Source organism: Zea mays, chromosome 1, assembly GCF_902167145.1.
Source record: "Zea mays cultivar B73 chromosome 1, Zm-B73-REFERENCE-NAM-5.0, whole genome shotgun sequence".
Classification (NCBI taxonomy): domain Eukaryota; kingdom Viridiplantae; phylum Streptophyta; class Magnoliopsida; order Poales; family Poaceae; genus Zea; species Zea mays.
This window is the reverse complement of record NC_050096.1, coordinates 121204458-121223091: the sequence shown is the minus strand read 5'-3', so window position 1 is coordinate 121223091 and position 18634 is coordinate 121204458. Positions and strand designations below refer to the sequence as shown.

Here is an 18634-nt window from a genome sequence, read left to right as displayed (position 1 = left end):
AATCAGCCAAAAAAGGTCTTTCATACATCTTCATATTATTCCTCTTATATCCCACAACATGTCCAGCATTAGCAACCAAATCCACAACCTTCGAGTTCCATCACTTTGGCAAGTCCATCATCAAGCCGTTGGGTGATCCCCATGCAATTCATCCCAAGGCCACCACCATATGAGCAAGTGCCTATAGGCCAGCCACAATTCAAAACATAAGAAATGGCTTAGTGTGACAAAAGGGAACCTCCAAAGCTAGACCGATGAACAGTGTGGTCCCTGAATCCAAACACATCTACTAGGGACTGAGGTGCTAAACCGAGGAGCCAAAGCAGGGGAAGCAAACGAAAATCTATTGTAATCTTTCACTTTCTTCTAGTTTACATTCTTTTAGTTTACCTTCATTCCAAGAGGCAATAAGGGAATATGCCCTTCAGAATTTGTACATGTAACTTTGAGGTTACACCATCGAGTGTAACAAAAGAAGTATAAGACTCCAAAGTCGTTCCTAAGGGAATGCAGAGACAAAAAGAAAAGCACTGAAGTAAAGGTGCTAAAGACTCTGAAGTCATTCCTAAGGGAATGCAGAGTCAAAAAGAAAATCACCCAGTAAATGTGATAAGACTCCGAAGTTGTTCCTAATGGAATGCAGAGTTAGAGAGCACTAAAGTTAAGGTGCTAACGACTTCGAAGTCATTCCCAAAGGAATGCAGAGTCGTATCCAAAAGACCTTTGAACGAAGGCAGAATCGTTCGCTTTATGATTATCGTATTCTTTCGTTACAACAGCATCGACATCATGTATCATAACATCATTTCATCATGGCTTCATGCATAACTTCTCTTATAATTTCACATGTAAGGGAATAAGAAGGGGAAATCCTTTTCTTCTTTTTGAAATCTATGGACATGTCCAGTAATTCGATAATAGTGACAAAAATGCCGAAGCAGTTTAGAAAAAGCCTTGTCGAGGACACATGCAAGCCTTTACCGACTACGAAAAGGTAACATCGTCATTATTTACATTCTTAATATCATCCCTTCATAATGTGTGAAAAGGGAAGGTGTTTTTTGCCTTCGGCTAAAAAAATTGAAATATGTATTGATTTCACGCCAGTAGAAAAAATCTAAAATCAAATTTTAGTTTTTCAAATGACCTTGTATGAAAAAACAATCAAAAGTTGCAAATCCCTAGAAGTCATGAAACTTTTTAATTGACAACTTTTTCATTTGAAATCATTTGGGCTCCCAAAATTGCATTTGAATCTATCAAATTTGAAATATAAATTTTTGCAAACGACCTCGGATGGAAAAAGTACCAAAATAAAAATTGTAGAACTTAAGAAGTTATTCATTTTTGTGGTTAACAACTTTTTCATTTGAATTTGTTTGCACCCTCAAACAATCAATTTACATTCGGTTTGTTGTAATATGTGGGCAACAAAACGCCAAACCAAACACATGGCATGTTATGGGTGGAATGGTAAAGAAGGCTTCGTGGGAGGGTGAGGTTGTTGTTTGATTCTTAGCTGTTGTGTAACACATGTATTTTATGCGAAAAATGATGTGACTTGCGACTTTGACAGAGATGGGTGAGCGAGGCAACCTCCCCTAATTAAAATTATTTTTTTGCTATTTTAAAATTCATTTTATGTTTTCTGAAAATTATTTGTACTGTCGAGTTTATTACATCGACTGCCAGTGAAAATCGATTTCCGCGCGGTTCTCAATTAACAGCCTATGCATTAGGAATATTTCTATAACCCCACGCGGTTCTGAAAAACACTTTTAATAAGAGGTTCCAAACCACCTCTACATAGGTTGTTTGTACTAGTGCCAGTTATGATCCCCACGGAAATCTTAGCAAGGTGACCAACAGAAGATAATATAAACAATATAAAATAATATCCATGGAATAATAATACACAATATTATATCAGCAATATATTAAAGTAGCGTTCTAGCAACGATGATAACACATAGCATTCCAACAACATTTCACAGTAGCAGGTAGGGTACCGAAGTAGCCAATTGGTTGAATAGGATTTGGAAATTGAGAGATGGCCACATAGGGATGAAAACAGATGGGATATATCACATTTAGTTCCACTCCAATTTCTACATTGATTCATTCGAATACCTATCGAGTAATGGATATGGATACTGGATATCCATTCCAACGACAAATATACTCGTGTATACCTTAATATGTCCATACCATACTTGTGAATACAAAATTTCATCATACCAGTACTCGTTGAATAATTATCCACGGTTATTTATCTATACCCATACCCGTTTCCATCTCTACCCTAGATATGGACCCGTGTTATATTTAGTTTCAGTTGATATTACCAATCAAGACTGGAGAATTATTTTATTCTCGGTTGCCTAGTTCAGATGTTACATGTGGAACCCTTAGTCCCGGATTCACAGTCCCGACTGCCGAGTCCCTGTTCGTTTCTACAGGAATGGAGGCAGGAATTGTTCCCATTGATCAAAGCTTATATAAATTAGACAAACAATTCGAGTAGGATGGTTCCGAAAACGTAGGAACCGAGCGGGCCCAGAAAAGGTTTCTATCTCGCTCGGAATGAAGATGTCTAAATACCATTATACATATAGACCATATAAAGGGGTGTTTGTTCAGGATTATAATCTGTTCGGAACTAACGCTTCGTTCAAAATTTATTAGATTATATAATCTGAGCAGATTACAATCCCAAACAAAACATCCCTTGAGTCATGACTAACCCAGCATGAAGAATTTAAGGTGCTTAGAACAAAAGTTTTATTTCTATTAGTGGGAGCCCTGGCCGGTGAGAGGTGACAAACACTGTCAAGAAACAGGAGGTAATGACGGTCTATGCAAGATGCAACAGACACTACGTAAGAGTGGATGCAGAGGAAAGGGGTACACTTGGTCTCTCGCCCTCATATTTTTACGCCTTGTTCTCCTCCTTGCCGGGAGGAAACTTGGGGAACTTGGGAAAGAAGGGGTTCTTTTTTATGAAGGGGAGCAGCTTCTTGAACTTCTCAGGGTCCGTCTCGGGGTTCTGTGTCTTGTGCTCAGCTGCAGCATGGTAGATCGGGGTGGGCGTCGGGTGAGGTGGCTTGTACTCCGGCACGGGCGAGTGGCGGTACATCGGCACCATGGGCTTCTTGTGGATGTGAGGGATGATCACCATGGGCTTCTTGTGCAACAGGTGCTTCTTGAACAAATGGTAGAAGAGGAAAGCAGAGGCGCACTCCTTTGATGGGTAGTGCACCTTGCCGGCGACTGCGACGAAGGTATTCTTCATCTTATCGTCGTCGTCGTTGTCGGTGGTTGGCCGGACGATCCAAGACGGCTCCTGTCCGGGGCATGGCTTGTTGGCCGCGCTGTGGAGCTGCGCGAAGCAGTCTTGCTTCAGCTCGCCGTCCTCGCGGAGGAGGTCAGCCGGGAGGGGAACGCTGAAGCTGCCGGACTTGTCAACCTCACCGAGGGCCTTGGTCTCGAAGACGCCGTCGGCGTTCTTGCACTTGACAGCCACTTGAAGGCCTGAAGGGACAAAAAAACAAGAGATAGACCGGTAAATTGCAAATGGTTTGCCCAGCAAAATGCAAATTGCAAATGGTTGGATAGTTTATAGCAGCCCGCGCACCGTTGAATGCCGCCTCAGCTTTCACGTTCTTCCTGGTGCAGTCGGCGCACTTGGCCAAGCCGACCACCATTGACGCCGTTTCCTGTTCCGCACCATGGGCAACCACTGCTGCTAACAAGACGGCGCAGATGCCAGCTAGCAGGCCGCGAGGTAGAGCCCCCATCGCAATGCAAATGGAAGCTTTTGGCTGCAGACGAGCTCTGAATATACTTAACTCGGTAGCAGTTGATGGATGCTGATGGAGGATCGGAGGGGCCGTCATGGGTTTATATAGGATCGATTACAGGTGAATGGTGAACCATGGAGCCGAACCGAAGCATAGATTCGGATCCGGCGCAAGTTAAGTGCCGCAAGCAGCTACCAAAATCTGGCACCGGCTTTGCAGACTTAGTGAATTAATTAGTGCCGTTCCAAGTGGATCACCACTTGGTCTGTCTGTTGCGCATATCTACCTACGGACTGCTAATAACTCCAGAAGCATGTTCGTTGACGGCGTACGTCCATGGGTGCACCGTGCATGCAGAATCACCAACAAATACGCGCATTTATGGAAAAACTACTGTTTATATTCGATGATCCTTTATCGGATGACACTTGTCATTATTTTTAAATTACATACTAATTGTTGAAACAGATGGCACTCATTTTCATTTTCTTTGGACATGTATAACCCTCAGCCTTTAAATCAATTTTCCAATTATAAGGGACACCAAAGGGACTGTAGGATACTACTCTGAGATCATAAATCATTAATATGGTTAATACACAATATATATGGATGTAAATGGTGCAGATATTATCCATCCATATTCGAATCAATCCGTCTAAGAGGACTACGATTTGATCTGTATCCGAGTCTATGTACTAAGTATCCAATCCATATCTGATTTATATCTGTAAACTTAAAGTTGTATATTTAAGATGTCGATATCCATTTAAGTCTTATTCGACACAACTCGATAATATCCGTATCTGAACAAACAATATGAAAACAAATATGGTACAAGAAATATATGTCTGTATCCGATCGTTTATATCCCTAACAATATGTATAGGTAACTGTGTAGAGAGTAGAGACAAGTTCTTTGTGAAGAGATCGTCTCTTGTTCTATTTTTATTTATCTCGTAAGGGCATGTACAACCCTATTAATTAGAGGATCTTTTGAGGGGTCTTTTGAGGGGTAATGGAAAAAAAATCAAGTGACAGGCTCTTCGTGAAAAGCCTGTCGTCTTTACATGACTCTCTATACATATTATCTCTTAACTATATTTTTATATATGGACTATAGATTGTATCATACAGTAGGCTCTAGGTTGTACGTGCCGTGAGGACCCCTCAAAAGATTTCATATTAAATGGTATTTACATGCCCCTAAGCCTCTTGATCGGTTTTCCAAGTATAAGAGATAACTAAGATACTAGATAAATACAACCCACAACCATAAATTATAAATGTAGTTAAAAGATTATATCTCTTGATTATTTTCACTTACCCTTTAAATGCCACCAAGAGAACCCCTAATTAATATTGTTTGTAGGCTCTAGTTTGGTTTTGTTAAGTACAAGAGATAACTAAAATATTGCATGATCCAACTCTGAGCCTTTAAATCTGTTGAGCACCATATGTACCACCAGGGAAGACCGGATCATCCGCGCCCCATATATATATATATATATATATATATATATATATATATAGTATTTAGAGCCCTGGGCTCTCTCTAATTAATGGAAGCCCCGACCAAAAACCGACCAGGTGCTCTGACCGGCGCGCACGCTTTTCTAGCTGACTGTAATACATAGTTACGTCAATTATAACTACGCGTTATGCTCAATTTTGTTACCGTTTACACTCTTTTGGTGTGCGCACGTCTCGCGGCATCCGGGCCCACGAAAAGATCGTGTCCCCGCAATCTGGGCAGCTTACGTCTACCGGGCCCACGAATCAAGGAACCGAGCTCTCATTTTCTCAGCTCATCTCTCCCGTAACTATCGCGGCCGCCGAACCCTAGCCGAATCCGCCGCCGTATGCTGCTTCTCCTCCGCGCCCGTCGAACCGTAGACTAATCGCCGCCGTGAGCATTAAGATTCTCCCCCGCAGTTCCCCCGCCGTCGCATTCTCCTTCACCACCGCAGAGACCCGCACTCGCCTTCTCCGCCGCATACACGTCGTGGCCTTGTTCTTCGTCTCCGGCAAGGGACCCGGAATCGCGGAGGCGATTGTGCCGCCCCTGCGTTCTTCTACTCGGCAGAGACCGAGACCTCGATCTTCTCCACCGCAGCGGCCGAACGCCGAGTCCCCTACGCCGTCGCGAGCTCCGTCCCCAACGTCGAGTCCCCAACGCATTTGACACAGCCCCGCGTCGCATTGGGTTGTCCCCTGCAGAGGTGTCTCGAATTCAGCCGCCCTCCAGGCCCATCCACATTCCGGTAAGCCATCAACCTTTAACTCTTACAATCTGAATCGTAAATAGAGTTCACCTTATTATTTTGCCAATTGCTTGATTTATCAAAAACCAATTCATTATAAATTTATAGTTAAACGGAGACACAAATATATACTATGCAATCTCTCACACGTTTATGCAGTTTACAATACTTTGTTTATGCTGATTTGTTGACAGAAGTATGATACATACATCAATACATTATGCCATAAAACATATTGCTGTTCAATTTGGGCTAGCTCACACGAAATAACCAGGTTATACATTAATTGGATGTCGCATATGAGCAGATTTTTTTGATCAAGTTAGTCTCACAAGTTTATGCAATTTACAATATTGTGTTATGCTGCTTTGTTGATAGAATTATGCAATTTACAATTTAGTAGTGATGCTGCACGATATGTTGGGATCTAATGGAATGCATGGTCATGAACTGAACTGAATTGACTTGCGCTTATCTTTTTTTTGATCCTTTACGTATTTTATGTATATGTGTTGTTTCATTTGGCAGGAACATCAGACATGAAGAACGTAGACCGACCTCCTTCCAATCCAAAACGGATCATAATCCAGTCTACTCAGGAGTGCTTCAACGTTGACATACCCCGTGCTCCGGCGGGGACTGTTAGACCCGAAACAAGGTAGGTTGCTGATGAGGATGATGACTTTATGCCATTATCCAAGAAGCGTAACTTGGACGACAGTCCTAGGAAAGTTTTGAAGAAGGTAGTCACTAAGCGGAGGAAAGCAGTGCCCCCCCCCCCCGACAGGTTAGAGATTTATGGTCTATGGCAATATATCATTTTATGCGTGAAATCATGTTGTCTTGATGTCTGAGTTAAACATTGTGTTGCGATTATGCAGATGTAAATGTTTACGATATTCATTTTATATTTTTTTTCAGCAGAGGCTTAACATCAGATGCAACCCCCAAGATGTATTAGTAAGCATACAGATATTAAATGACAGACAGCAACAAGCAATTGCACGTAGGGGATTTTCTAGTATTCTTGATATGAGACTGGACGCACTCAGCAGCAGATCACACTTAGCTTGGCTGATGGAAAAGCTCGACCACAATGACATGACAATTCGAGCTGGCCCTGGAAAGGAGCTGAAAATTACAAAGGATACGGTGCACCTAATTTTGGGGTTACCGAATGTTGGGGGAGGAACTGCATTGGGCATCGATGAAGCTGTTGCTGCCAACAATTTAAGAGCTGAACTTGGTCTATCGAAAGAAGATTTTGGGGTTACAGCTCTTCAAGGTCGTTTGAGGAAAGGTTCTGACGATGATTTAAGCATCATATGCTTTTTCTTGATATTGTTCAATAGGTTGTTGTTCCCTACTGCCAGCTGGGGAATAACAAACCATGAGGTTCTTTTAACCGAGGAGATGGATCGTTTCCACCAGATGGACTGGTGCCAGCTTATTTTCAATGATTTATGCCAAGCTGCCAAGAAGTGGCATACTAGGAGCGTTACGAACGTTTCTACAACCATCTATGGATGTTCCATCGTTATTCTTGTAAGCATATCCTTTTTGTCTGTTATATGTACCCATAATCTTGTATGCAAAATCCATATACACGTAGATTATGCTTTTGTTATGTCTTATAATGACTCATGTTATGCTTTTTGCAGCTGTATTATTTGGATCATCTTCATGACTCAGCGGCACCCCAGAACAAACGTGGAACACCATGAATCAAATACTTTGATAGGAATATTATTCAAGCCCTGACAAGAGCTGACAAGGGCAAGATACGCAAAGGAGAAGAAGCATTTGGACATTGCTCGGTATTTTTTTATGTGTCAATCATTTTTTTTACATGCATATGATAACGTTCACATACCTTTATGCCCGTTTGTAAGCATATTTGTGATGTTTTTTTTTGCATTTTCCATTAAACATATGAATCTCATTTATCAATTTCATATGTTTGTATAAGTTTTACTCCATCTTTCACGCCTTTTTTTAGTTCCGAAGCTCCTCAGAGACCTGCTACACAGCTGTACCACCCGTTGAAGCACAATTCAAGGCATGATTCTATTTATATATTTGTTTGTCATAGAATTTCAACATAATATTCAGTGATATGCTATATATTTACTTAATAATTTTCAATTTACAACAGCATAAGACCAGGACCAACACTTTTGATGTACCTCGTCCTGACCCATCTGGATAGCACTCAATTCACATCGAACTCCCGCTCATCAGGGATTTGATATCAAGCAAGCTGAATCAGCTTCCATCCCGCCACCGCCTGGGTTTCATAGAGAAGCTGTCACATTTTGATGCGGAGGTTGGTAAGGCGTGTTCAGTTATTAAACAGACTCTTCAGCAGATTGTTGAGAAACAATACAATCTATCTGATGTTTTTGGCGAGTTAATTGATGAGGTCCTCCGTGCTGAGGCGGGTGACAACGAAGATGCTTATGATGTGCAGAAAACCACTTCAAAATCAGATGATATTCTTCCCCAGACAGCTGGTTAGTCAGTTTAATGTCTTTACGTCAATATAAAAAAGTTATGCAATCATTTATCGATATCGTTTTGATGCCATTATTTTAAACAATGTTTTTTTTGTTTACATGACACGTACAGAAGGATGTACGTGTCCGGCCCCCCAACTGTACCTGATATGTCTACTCCAGTTTCTCAGCAGGATACGCAGTTTACAGACACACAGGTACATGAATTACTGTTAAGGCAACAACATATTCGTGTACTATTAGAAAGTTGCCCCGATGAAGCTGATATTGATCCACTGGTTCATACAAATATAACGAAACAGAACAAAACACCTACAACCTCAGTGGTAATGTTTTTCTTATTAATTGTATTTTTTCATTCTAGGGTTGTATTCATCGTTTTCTTTAAATAGCATATAACCATTACAATTTTTTCAGGGTAAACATGGTGACGGTGGCAAGAACATGCCGGCCAATACAAACGTCACTCCTAAAGCAACACCACATATGGATCCTGACGCGCCGATATTTGATGCGACTCCGCAAATCAAGGTATGAGTAAACCCCCTCGTGGTTTTTCTATATTATCATTAGCAGTTTACTAAATTTGTAATCCATTTATACCATCATTGTTAGTCTACTGGCGGCATACAACAAGCGGCAGAAACAGACTTGCCTGACAGTGGTCCATGCTTTGATCAGACTCCATCTGAACATGTCAGCTCAGTAATTTACATTTTCTTTGTAGTTGTCAACTGTTCACAGATTTTGTACAGTCATGCTTCACAGTCTAAATAGGTTATGCATCATACAAATCAGTGTTATGCATATTTGCACATACATGTATGCTAAGTAGATGTGCATTCAGTTTTTACATAACTGTTAGCTGCCTATGATAAATTACACATACATTTATGCAGTTTGCAAGAATATTTCTGTCTCTTGATCTGTATCAGTAATGTCAGCTCATTAATTTTATGCCAGTTTATGACACTTGATTCCACATACGTATATTCCACTTTATGTCAGCTCAGTAATTTTCATTTTCTTTATAGTTGTCAAAATTGTTCACAGAGTTTTATGTATATTTTCATATATATTTTTAGGTTTCTGTTGAAACCGATCCAGCTACAAACACTCCACAGGTTGGCCAGGCTTCTCTTGATTCGGAGATGCAAACTGTGTTAGCTCTACGCGAATATTTGTGTGGTCTGCAATCTGACACCGACAGGTATGAAGTACATACTAAATCAAAATCTGTTTATATGCTGGTAGTTTTACGCGACCTCTCTAATTGATATAAAAAATTCCCCAGGACCATAATAGATTATGGTGAATATTCAGCGACATGTTCTGACATATATGAATCTTTTGCCGATGGGAAGTGTCTCGACAATGTATTCATGCAGTGTTTCATCCAATGTGTTATTGATGATGCAAAAAATCAGCAGACTTCCATGAGTTCGAACAGTTTGATTCTTGATTTTAATGTTGGGGTAAATTATCGTAACTTACATACACCATATTCATATACAAATTAGATGAACCCAAGTACACTCACTCCATTTATATCGTTTATTGCAGTCACTACTCAACTTTGAGGAACAGGAACGACACAGTCGCAACCCTCAACCTTTTGACGAATCTGTACTCCAGACACTTCTAGACAATTCATTGCCTGAGACAGATGAATTGGACCAATGCAAAGCGATAACAATCGTATTTCATAATCCAAACATAATTTCTTTTAAATGGAACATATCACATTGTTATGCTTTTGTAATTTACACTGTTCATTTTATGCTTTTTTTACGCGGTCAGATCATGGTCCCCATGGTAAGCAGGGGGCATTGGACATTGTATGTTGTCAACAAGGTCAAGAAGTGCATTCATATTTTAGATTCCAACCCATATGGACCAACACTTGGTGGAACTACATGGAAGGACTATCATTTTGCACATTTGGGCTCAGGTGGCAGAAAGTTACCATGGGCTAAGGTTATTATGAGCAGATTAAACAAAGCAATACAACATGTATGGCCCAGGACATGCTTTCCCAAGTTTGGTAACTTCACAATTGACTTGTGCCCAAATTGTCCTAACATGGCAGCTGGATCCAATGACTGTGGGTTTTATGTCATGGGTTACATTCTATTTTATCAATGCGACGAAGGATCTTTGCGGTCAGACATAGAAGCAGTACGTACAAATTTACTAGTTAATTCTATAGTTGGCACAAGGCAACATATGGAACAGAGGTATAACTAACTCAGTGTTTTTGTATTGCAGGGCAACACTAGTGAGATACGGTCTCTTGCGCTGCATTATATCACATTCCACCCGAAGAACAAAGCATTATCACTGCTCCAAGACATCCAAAGATTCAAGGTCTAAAGGATGTAGTTTAGTTTGGTCATGTAATAAATTTTGTATACAATGGTTCCCTAAACTTCAGATCAGTCATGTGTGTATATTATGGGCAAAGACCGTAGACGTTTCTTAGTTTATGTCAATGACAACTTTTGGGATCAACTAACCTCTAAACTGGAATATTGTACCAAAATGTGTTTGATAGTAATGTGTGTTTCTTGCATTTGATTCTGCCAGGTTCCTGTACAATATTGTTATGTCAATAACCTCGAAGTATGCCTGTTTTTTGTCCGAAGTTTACGATAGAATTATTGCGGGTCTTATGCATGTTTGTCCATACACTTATGATACAATAGTCATCATTCTATGCCAATACATTATTATATACATTATCAGCGTTATATACTGGAAACAGGGTCATTTTTTGTACAGTCATGGTTCACAGGCTAACCATCTTATGCATTACACAACACAGAGTTATGCATTTTTTCACATACATGTATGCTAAGTCTATGTACACTCAGTTTGCTGCATACCTGTTAATAGCTTATGACAAATTACACATACGTTTATGCCAGTTTGCAAGTATATTTATGATACTTTCTGGAATTTGTCAAATGAACACAGGAATCACATTTACATAAGGAAATATTTGTATCTTATGGTCTTCTACTCTCTACCAGATGAATCATCATCTCCGACATCCACCGTTCGTTTTTTCGACGTTGATGTCTCATTCCATTGTGGGGCTGCAGCTATGATTTTGTTCCTTGAACCAGGAGGCCGTCCTCGCTTACGTCCAGATAGGTTAGCCAATCGAACCCTATTACCCTCGACAGTTAAACACGTACGACTGTTGTGACCATCAGCTATGCCACATTTCTGGCATTTCCTGCTCATCTTCTTAGCTCCTTTCGCACCCAATTTTAAAACTTGTTGCTCATTACTTTTGATTGTTCTTCCCTTAGGCTTGGCCTTATCTGGTCTTGCTAAGTTTACACCTTCCATATGAAATTCCAGTTTCTACAAAACAAAGATATTAAGTCAGATTTTATATTCACGTATGTCATCATATATTGTAGCAATGTTTTTACCTTTCTAGCTTCCACATCCGTAGAACTACTATCAACCAGCTGAATGTCAGTGTTATGTTCCAATGTTAATATCGGCATATTACATTGATCATCCTTAGTATTGCATTCATTTGTATTAGACCCCATTAAAATTTCCTGTGAAATAAAGCAAAGTCCAGTGAAGACACAAATCTTATAGAGCAGCATATGTAATACATTATAAAGATTTGTTCCATACCTCGTTCCCACCATCTAATTTGCGTAAGTTGTCTATAGCCATTTCGTCTGTTTCATACGCTTCGACCTATATCATCATTACAAACATGGATCATTATCGACAAGTAATTATGCAAAATTCATAACATCACGAGGTGCGTACCTGGATGTCATCGCAAACACTTGTGCCACAACTCTCACCAGTACCTATATCAGGCTCCACACGCATCAATAACCCTAATAATTCGTCCATCATCTCTAGGACTTTATCATTCCCAGCTTTAGACAGACTCGCATGGTGTACTACTTTCATTGCTTTTTTAAGCAACATCTTCTGTCTATATGATCTAGTTTCTCCATCTTTTCCTTTCAAATTCTTATCGTCTCTTGAAAAAGCCACATCTTGATGCGCGGAGTATGTGTATCGTTGCAAAATATACTCACTCGGGATCCTTTCAATTTGTAGATGCATGAAAGCGCGTACAAGATGAACACAAAATAGACCTATAATTGATTAAACATACATTATGTCATATATTAATCGCAAACAGCTATGTATTCGTAATAATTTATAATTTTATATAGAAAAAATCGTTTAGTATAACATACCTGTATGCTCCCAATGCTTGCACTCACATGAATACTTTCCGGCATCCACATCAGCCCTTATCTTGAATTGGTGTTGACCCCAAACAATTTTATTTGATCTTGTAGTATGTTTCACCACCCAATCATGTTCCTCACCCTCTGTATCACGGTCTATTCGGTATGCAGTTGCATATTTTACTGTCTCCTGAAACCTTGTCATCACAGCTCTAGTGTATGCCCTTGCAACTCTTATTTCAAACATATACAATGTAGTTGTATCCTTTTGACCCTGCAAATTACACAATATAGTATTAATACTGTTTTGTTTTTAATAGCATAAAACATATGTTTATTATTTTTTTCATTTACCATGCATCCTAGTGCCTCTTTGGCCTCTTTCATCTTCCTACTATGCAGGAGCTTCATCATTTGCTTTGCAAATTGATGAAGCGGTGTGTTTGCATCCATGTGGGCACTCTTCACCAACTTGTTCATGCTCTCGCTTCGTTGTGTAGAGACCATAAGACCACAATAGTCTCCTTTGAAAAATGCAGGTACCCAATCTTTGCGTATTTCATATAATCTGGCAAGGGTGTTGTTCTCGTGTAGCTGGAAATCATCAAGCATCATTTGCCAGGCAGCCTCGAACTCCATTTCATTCAATGGATGATGTATTATAGATTGGAACCTTGTTTTGAAATCCATGTCTTCAAATCTTGCATATAATTCATTCAAGTGGGGCATATACCTGTTTTGCACATGCCACAAACACAATCGATGTATTGTGTTTAGGAAAACTCTGCCAAGTGCGATTGGCATGGCAGGGTCTTGATCTGAAATAGATAAATTTACATAACATCATGCAAGCCAATATGATATCATATAGTACGTGCCATAATAATTACGAGCCATTTTATTACAACATACCTGTCAACATCACTCGTGGTCCGTAACATCCCATGCATGTTTTGAACGTATTGAAGACCCACTCGAATGTATCAACTGTCTCGTCTCCTAGTAAAGCAAACCCGAATATTGTGCATTGTAGGTGGTGATTCGATCCAACAAACATGCCTAATGGCTTATCGTACATATTAGTCTTATGTGTAGTATCAAATGTAACTGCATCACCAAAATCAATGTACTCTGCTTGCTGGCTAGCATGGGACCAAAATATGCTTAAAATTTTCCCTTCTTTGTCCAGTTGAAAGTCTGAAAAAATTGTGGATTATCTTTCTTGCATAATGAAAAAAAGATAACAGCTTTGACACATCATTTGCATTTCTTTCCCTTTGCCATGCTTTTTTCCTGTCAAAAAATGTAATGATTATGCACTATATCTAACTCAACACATTACGATTGTTTATGTAATATAAAATACAATTATTGTCAATGCATAATACACTTACAGGTTACTCATGTCCTGCACGGTTATTGGAACGTTTTCTGGGCCACCATGCATTTCTGTAACAAAATCCATAATGCAATGTTGTGGAATCCTGCTTTCTTGCATCGCACTAAGGAACTCCATATATTCACGATCATGTGTTTTGTTGCATTGCAATTGCCCTTTTTCTGTATGTTTCTTCAAAAATTCATGATTATGCTCATAGTTTACCAGATCAATCCGAACGGAAATAACATTCTCTTTAGCATCATCGTAGATTTTTTTAAGTTTCATCCCAGCTTTGCACTGTGTTCGTTTCGAACATGTGTTACGTATCCTTGGATTTCCAGCTACCCTTTCAGCATTCTTTCCTTCCATTGAACAGTTCAACCATTTACAATTCTTTTGCTCCCTATATTTCTTCAACGGAAATCCTACCTCGTATGCATATTGACTATAAAAATTATACGCCTCGTCCACGTTACTAAATGTCATACCGACTTTAGGTATCAATCTTATATCAATATTGTCCGGCTGCGCACAGAAATTTAACATTTACGATTCAATAGCGACTAAATCTAACGTAATATGGGAGAACTTACGTGGCTTTGAAGAATATGAGGTGTGTCTTGTTCATGCGGCCCAAGCTTTCTTGCATCGCACTAAGGAACTCCATATATTCACGATCATGTGTTTTGTTGCATTGCAATTGCCCTTTTTCTGTATGTTTCTTCAAAAATTCATGATTATGCTCATAGTTTACCAGATCAATCCGAACGGAAATAACATTCTCTTTAGCATCATCGTAGATTTTTTTAAGTTTCATCCCAGCTTTGCACTGTGTTCGTTTCGAACATGTGTTACGTATCCTTGGATTTCCAGCTACCCTTTCAGCATTCTTTCCTTCCATTGAACAGTTCAACCATTTACAATTCTTTTGCTCCCTATATTTCTTCAACGGAAATCCTACCTCGTATGCATATTGACTATAAAAATTATACGCCTCGTCCACGTTACTAAATGTCATACCGACTTTAGGTATCAATCTTATATCAATATTGTCCGGCTGCGCACAGAAATTTAACATTTACGATTCAATAGCGACTAAATCTAACGTAATATGGGAGAACTTACGTGGCTTTGAAGAATATGAGGTGTGTCCTGTTCATGCGGCCCAATATGTCTCATGGGGATGTGCTTCTCTACGCCGACCACGTCTGCCGTTTTTGTGTGCTCATCGATATGTCCAGGTGCCCTCAATGCCGCCGGAGGAGTAACAGAGACACCCTCTGTGTATGGGGCGATCGCAGACGCTACAGGATGCATGTCCATTGAAACAGACGTACCTGCTGGCTTATGCACAGATGTTACAGGCAGATTGTCATCGCCAGCGCCGGTGGTGGACATCTTCTCGCCGCCCATTGCCGGCCGGACCTATCACTTCCGCCGCCGCAAACCGCCGCCAATATTTCAGATGGACGAGCGAACGTGGACGCGGCTGTAAAGTTGTATTAGTTTCCTCCCGTAACTGCGCCTTTATTTACGCGCATGAAGATCACGTCTTGCCTTATCTCAAAACCGGTGGTAGATTTTAAACGTTTGCATGGTTTACGCTATCATGTATCAAAACGTTATGCAGTCGTAACCGGCAAGCACATGCAAATATTCGTTCCCGCGATTCCTGGCATACAAAGATTCCATTTATGCATGAGTTATGCACATTTGTACACATATTTATGGGTGCGTATATCACATGTCGCGTGTAAGCCGGGATACGTGGCTATCCTATGCATAAATGGCGTAGGCTGGCGTCCAGTGGGCCGAACGCGACCCGATCGGTCTCCTGGCTGGGGCTTCGCCCACTAACGGAAGCCCAGTGCTTCCATTACCTCTTCCCTATATATATATATATATCACCCAGGCCGAACCTACGCGCCAGGAGTACCTGGTCCGAGCCAACCGCCCCACCAAGGCCGAACCGACGCGCAGGCCCTGACAACTTCAGTCTGCACCAAGACCAGCAGTTGCGATCATTGTTTTGTTTAACAGATTTTTGGATATAGTTATATAGAAGTTGCAATCACACTAGACCAGCAATTGCAATTACACCAGACAGCAGTTGCAATCATTGTTTGTTTAACAGGTTTTTGGACATAGTTATATAGAAGTTGCAATCACACCAGACCAGCAGTTGCAATTACCCCAGACAGCAGTTGCAATCATTGTTTGTTTAACAGATTTTTGGACATAGTTATATAGAAGTTGCAATCACACTAGACCAACAGTTGCAATTACACTAGACCAACAGTTGCAATCATATTTTTTAACAAAATTTCCCAGAGTTATTCAGTACTTGCAATCACATCAGAGCAACTCAGCAGTTGCATCCATACCACACCAACAGTTGCAATTACAACACACCAGCAGTTGTAATCATTTTGTTTACATTTTTTAACAGATATTTGGGTAGAATTATACAGCAGTTGCAATCACACCTAATGCGGGGTTGCAATCACACCACACCAGCAGTTGGAATCATTTTTGTTTACAGGGAGTCTTGGGGTCTGTGCATCCACAAACTAAAATACACATGGGTGCATTTTAGTGCTGCCGTATATATATATGTATGTATATATATATATATATATATATATATATATATATATATATATATATATATATATATATATATATATATATATATATATATATATATATATATATATATATATATATATATATGCATGTATGTATGTATCTATGTGTTGGCCCTTGTTCTCGAATGCTATACATCAAGAACAAAGCAACACAATTGTTAATGATAAAGACCTTCGTCCTTCGAAGCATTATCTCCTTTTAGATATAATGATCTTTGAACGAAGGTCATGAAGGGCGTACCTTCATCATCTCAGTGAACGAATATAAATAAGTGTTCATAAAACACAAAAGAATATAAACACACAAGAGTGATTACAATTCAGCGTCCCCAGTACGATGTTACTATTCATCTATTTATAGGCACGGGACGCAGCCCTGACAAAATTACATTCATGTCCCTGACATTTACTCTTAATCATAAAGCAAACTATCAAGGGCTAAGTAGTCTTTCCCCTTTAGGTCGGTTTTGTCTTCCACCTTCGTCATCATATTAAGCCGAAGCTCCTTTAACCACAGCTTCAACGTCCGCCCGTTCTGTATTCGGGTTGTATCTTCATATCACGCATACTTTCACCAGAAAGAAAACCTTCATCCCAAAGCTGAAGCCACCTGTAACAGTCTATGTTACACTGAAAACATATGGTTAGTCACGTTTTTGAAGACCTTCGGAAATGGAAGGCCCCCAACAGTAGCCCCTCGTAGTATTAATTTGTTTCTTTGTAACAAATTCAGACTGCGACATGAACGAATACCTTTAGCCAAAGGTCCGAAAAAATACCTTCCCTTCGCTAGAATAGCGAAAGACACTGACAAGTAGGGCCTACCAAGTTGTGAGGCGTTGGGCATATAAATAGAGACTCGCATTGATAGCATTTGTTGTGCCATTTCAGTTGCTTGCGCTATTTTTGTTATTCTGAATTTTCTTGCTCTGCCGAGTTTTGATTAAATTGTAAGCTTCGACATTTGTGCAACCATTGACTAAATGGCTGAAGAGAAGAAGATTGTTGACCCTGCACTGGCTGGGTTTTATGAAGCTATGGAGAAGACAAATACAGAGAAAATCACCAATGAAATGCTGGCTGGGTTTGAAAGTCACCTAGAGGGGGGTGAATAGGCAAATCTAAAATTTATAAACTTTAAGCATAATCTACAAGCCGAGTTAGTGTTAGAAATAAAACCGAGTCCGTTAGAGAGGGCGAAAACAAATCAACCAAAGAAATAGAGCGGATGACACGGTGATTTATTTTACCGAGGTTCGGTTCTTGCAAACCTACTCCCCGTTGAGGTGGTCACAAAGACCGGGTCTCTTTCAACCCTTTCCCTCTCTCAAACAGTCACCTAGACCGAGTGAGATTTTCTCCTTAATAAATGGGTCACTTAGACCCCTTACAAGGACCACCACAACTTGGTGTCTCTTGCTTGATTACAAGTTGCTTGCGAACAATAATGGAGGAAGAAGAAAAGCGATCCAAGCGACAAGAACTCAAATGAATACAAATATCTCTCTCTCACTATTCACTAATTGTTTGGAGTGATTCCGGACTTGGAAGAGGATTTGATCTTTTGTTTGTGTCTTGGAGTGAAGTCTAGAGCTCTTGTATTGAATGCAATGGCTAAAAACATGGATACCTTGAAGTGCGGTGGTTGGGGGGTATTTATAGCCCCAACCACCAAAATGGTCGTTGGAGAGGCTGTCTGTCGATGGGCGCCACCGGACACTGTCCGGTGGACCAGCCACGTCACCCAACCATTAGGGTTCGACCGTTGGAGCTCTGATAGCTGG

General features: G+C 40.2%; 1 protein-coding gene across 1 annotated transcript; it reads right to left on the bottom strand.

The window, feature by feature from the left end:
• Positions 1-2522: 2522 nt before the first annotated feature.
• Positions 2523-3856, bottom strand: LOC100217260 (Proline-rich protein 2). Its single transcript, NM_001143614.2, has 2 exons — positions 3635-3856; positions 2523-3531 (listed from the first exon to the last, which is right to left on the bottom strand). Exons 1-2 carry the CDS (start codon positions 3795-3797, stop codon positions 2933-2935), a joined length of 762 nt encoding a protein of 253 aa, NP_001137086.2. The 5' UTR covers positions 3798-3856; the 3' UTR covers positions 2523-2932.
• Between the last annotated feature and the right edge of the window lie 14778 nt (positions 3857-18634).

Bases quoted from the DNA above. Each gene is read 5' to 3' on its own strand.
- LOC100217260 (NM_001143614.2), bottom strand. From the start codon at position 3,797: ATGGGGGCTCTACCTCGCGGCCTGCTAGCTGGCATCTGCGCCGTCTTG. The intron at 3,532-3,634 runs GTGCGCGGGCTG...TTGTCCCTTCAG, and splicing joins AGCTGAGGCGGCATTCAACG to GCCTTCAAGTGGCTGTCAAG.